The following is a 2,936-nucleotide window of genomic DNA, read 5'->3' as shown; positions in this document are numbered from 1 at the left end:
GTTGCTACTCTATAACTGTAATTTTGCTACTGTTATAAATCGTAATGTAAATATCTTTTTGTTTTCCGATGGTCTTAGGCGACCCCTGTGAAAGGGTTGTTCGACCCCCAAAGGGATCGCGACCCACAGGTTGAGACCACTGGCTTAGAGGAACACACCCAACTTCTCTGTTGTCTTGGTCATCTCAAGAGTAAATTGAAAGGTCTGAGCTGGGTGATCTCTAAGATGCCTTTCAGTTTGGAAATACAGCGTTCTGTAGGACTAAGGAGATTGGAACTAAATTCTAGACATAATTTAATTTAAATTATCATTTAAATTTCAGCCAGCAGGGTCCCTGAAGAATACTCCAATTCATCCTCAACACTGATGCCAACATTAATCTTTCTTTAAAAAGATGTCAATTCTCTGCTTAAAAACATGTGCTAACTTCCCATGGTCTGTACCACATTCCTTGTCATGCAAGGTTTTTAACTGTCCCTCTGGTTTCAAGTTTTTATTATACTATCAACTCCCACACCTTCTCTATGCTCCTGGCATGGATTTCCCCATTTGGAACTTTATCCTTACTTGTCACCTGTGCCTTCAGCCCCTTGTCTTACACTAGCTGGCAGCCTTCTGCTTACCCATCAAGATCCATTTAAATGCCAGTTTTTATTTTTTATAACACTCTGCTCTTAATTGCAGAAATTAAAACAAAATAAACATTCATCCACTTAAATTTTTACTTCTTAAACATCTCTCTTCTTCACTAGGCTGTATGCTCCTAAAAAGTAGTTCCATACTTTATTTCTGGTAATTAGTGGTGTCTGACATATATTAAGAACTCAGGAGTTGCTAACTTATATTTTCTATTGTTTTTAAACTCAGTTGCATTTTGCCAGCAACAATTTTCTCACATTCTGTTAAATTCTCTATAGTTCAGTTTTAAAAAATATTTAACCCTTTAAATCCATTTGGATTTTAAGCTTGGCTTAAGCTATGAAACCAATTTAATTTTGCTCCAAAAATTTTTTCCCAATATTCTTAATTAAGCCTGTTTTTACACTCTGGGCATCTGCCTTTGCCTTTTCTATTAAATCACTTAATTTAGACTCTCCTTAACTCTCACTTAATACTACTACTACTGCATTAGCCTTCTGTTCTCCGTGGCATCTTTATTCTCATTCCAGGTTGACTTCTAAGCTACCACAAACCCAGCTTCCTAAGGAACAGGCTATTTTTAACATTCACTCCCAAATCTAAAAGCTTCTGCAGGCTCCTTTCTGCCAACAGGATAAAATTAACCTTTTTAGATTAGTATTTGACACCCTGCTCTCCCTTACAAAATGTTCCAACCTGCCACTCCCCAAAACCTCTCCTTTCCCTTGGTTAACACCCAAGTACAGTGATTAAAAAGCATGAGATTTGGAGTCATTCGGATCCAAAACTCCATTCCTTAAAATCTGTATAACCTAAGATGAGTTGTTTTGCGTCAGGCTCCTCTTCTGTCGCATGAGGCTGATAGTACCTACTTCGGAGTTTGTTATGTGAACTGGATGAGTTACTCCCTAAAGAAAGCTAAGTCTGGGGTATGGGAAAGGATCAACAAAGGTTAAAAAGTATTATATCCCTGAAAGGTGGGCCTTTATCCTTGCGCAAGACCTTCCCAACAAGTTCTCCTTGCTCTCCTCGATCTTTATTCAGATATCTCTCACTTTTCATTGGTATTATAATTAATTCTCTCTCCCCAAATAGACTGTGAACCCCTCTAGTGGCTGCTACCCAATGTGTGGCCCATGGACCACCAGCAGCTTGGCATCCCTGGGGGCTTACAGAAATGCAGAAACTTAGGTCCCTTCTAGAGTTAAATGCACACTGATCACTTGGGAAACTTGTTAAAAATACCTGTTTCTAAGTCTCAGATTCTGGTCATATGCCTGGTTTTAGCACGCACCTCCTGACACCATTGCAGGTGGTCCCTTTTGTCACACTTTTGAGAAACATGCTCTGGAGCCCCTATCAGGGACAGTGCCTTGTTTGTCCTTGGTGAGCTAACGATCTTCTGTCACAGAATACTCAATCAATAAACGTGAACTTAAATTCTGTAAAAGGGGGCGGGGCACTCAAGGGAGCACAAGGACTCAAACGGGAAACCACGGGCTCAAAACGCACATGACACCTTGACCTCTGATCCAAACCAAAAAAGGCTGCAATTGAGTAAAGAGCTTCAAACTCGGGAAGAGTGTAGACACCTGACCAGCTGCTTAGTGGAAAAGGCAAACGTAGAGTCAAGAATCTGCTTTGCATCCCGTTTCCCTGGGCCCTGCCCTTACCGTGCAGCAAGTGCTCGGTCTCCTGCAGCTCCTGCTCCTTGTCGCTTAGCAGCTTGGCTACCGCCACCAGCTCAGACCCCCTGACCTGCAAATGGGATTCAGACCCTGCCTGGCGCTCCAGGTAGGTCCGCAAGGGCCCGCCGCGGGCGAACAGCTCCTCCAGCGGCGGGCTACCGCAGCTTATGTGTCGGCGGGCCGGGCCACTAGCCCGGCGGGTCCAAAGACACCGAGCAACACTCAACAAGAGGCGGGACCGCATCACTAAGCTGAGACGGCGGAGGCTGACTAAAGCCGGAAGTTTGGGACGGAGCGAGTCTCGCGATACTGAGCGAGTCTCGCGATACTGAGCGGAATTTGTCGAGTTCGGCGAGAGCGGGTCGAGCCCCGCCCAGTGCGCACGCCAGTTTTAAAGGGCCTCCCGGAAGCCTGGGGGGGGCAACTTCCGGCCAAGCATTTAAACGCCGCCGTAGTCCCAGATGCCGGAAGTTGAGCGAGCGGATAGGACAGCGGTAGGGGCGGGTCCGGAGACGCTGGGCACCGCCTCTAAACGCTGGGTCAGGACGTCTCCTCGAACGTGCCGGCTCGGTGTGTTAGCCCGGAAGCGGAAGGCTGCAGGTTGCCGCT

At 45.6% G+C, this 2,936-nt stretch overlaps 1 protein-coding gene across 1 annotated transcript in view; it reads right to left on the bottom strand.

Moving 5' to 3' along the window:
• LOC109377837 (mitochondrial translation release factor 1 like) overlaps nucleotides 1–2,661 on the bottom strand; it is a 5,413-nt gene extending 2,752 nt beyond the window's left edge. Inside the window, exon 1 of the mRNA XM_019634315.1 lies at nucleotides 2,313–2,661. Coding sequence (XP_019489860.1) covers nucleotides 2,313–2,571 — 259 coding nt within the window. The 5' untranslated portion in view covers nucleotides 2,572–2,661. The remainder of the gene's footprint in view (nucleotides 1–2,312) is intronic.
• Nucleotides 2,662–2,936: the final 275 nt, after the last annotated feature.

The sequence above is a fragment of the Hipposideros armiger genome, unplaced genomic scaffold (genome assembly GCF_001890085.2).
Source record: "Hipposideros armiger isolate ML-2016 unplaced genomic scaffold, ASM189008v1 scaffold_1579, whole genome shotgun sequence".
NCBI lineage: Eukaryota > Metazoa > Chordata > Mammalia > Chiroptera > Hipposideridae > Hipposideros > Hipposideros armiger.
This window is presented reverse-complemented; position numbering and strand designations above follow the sequence as displayed.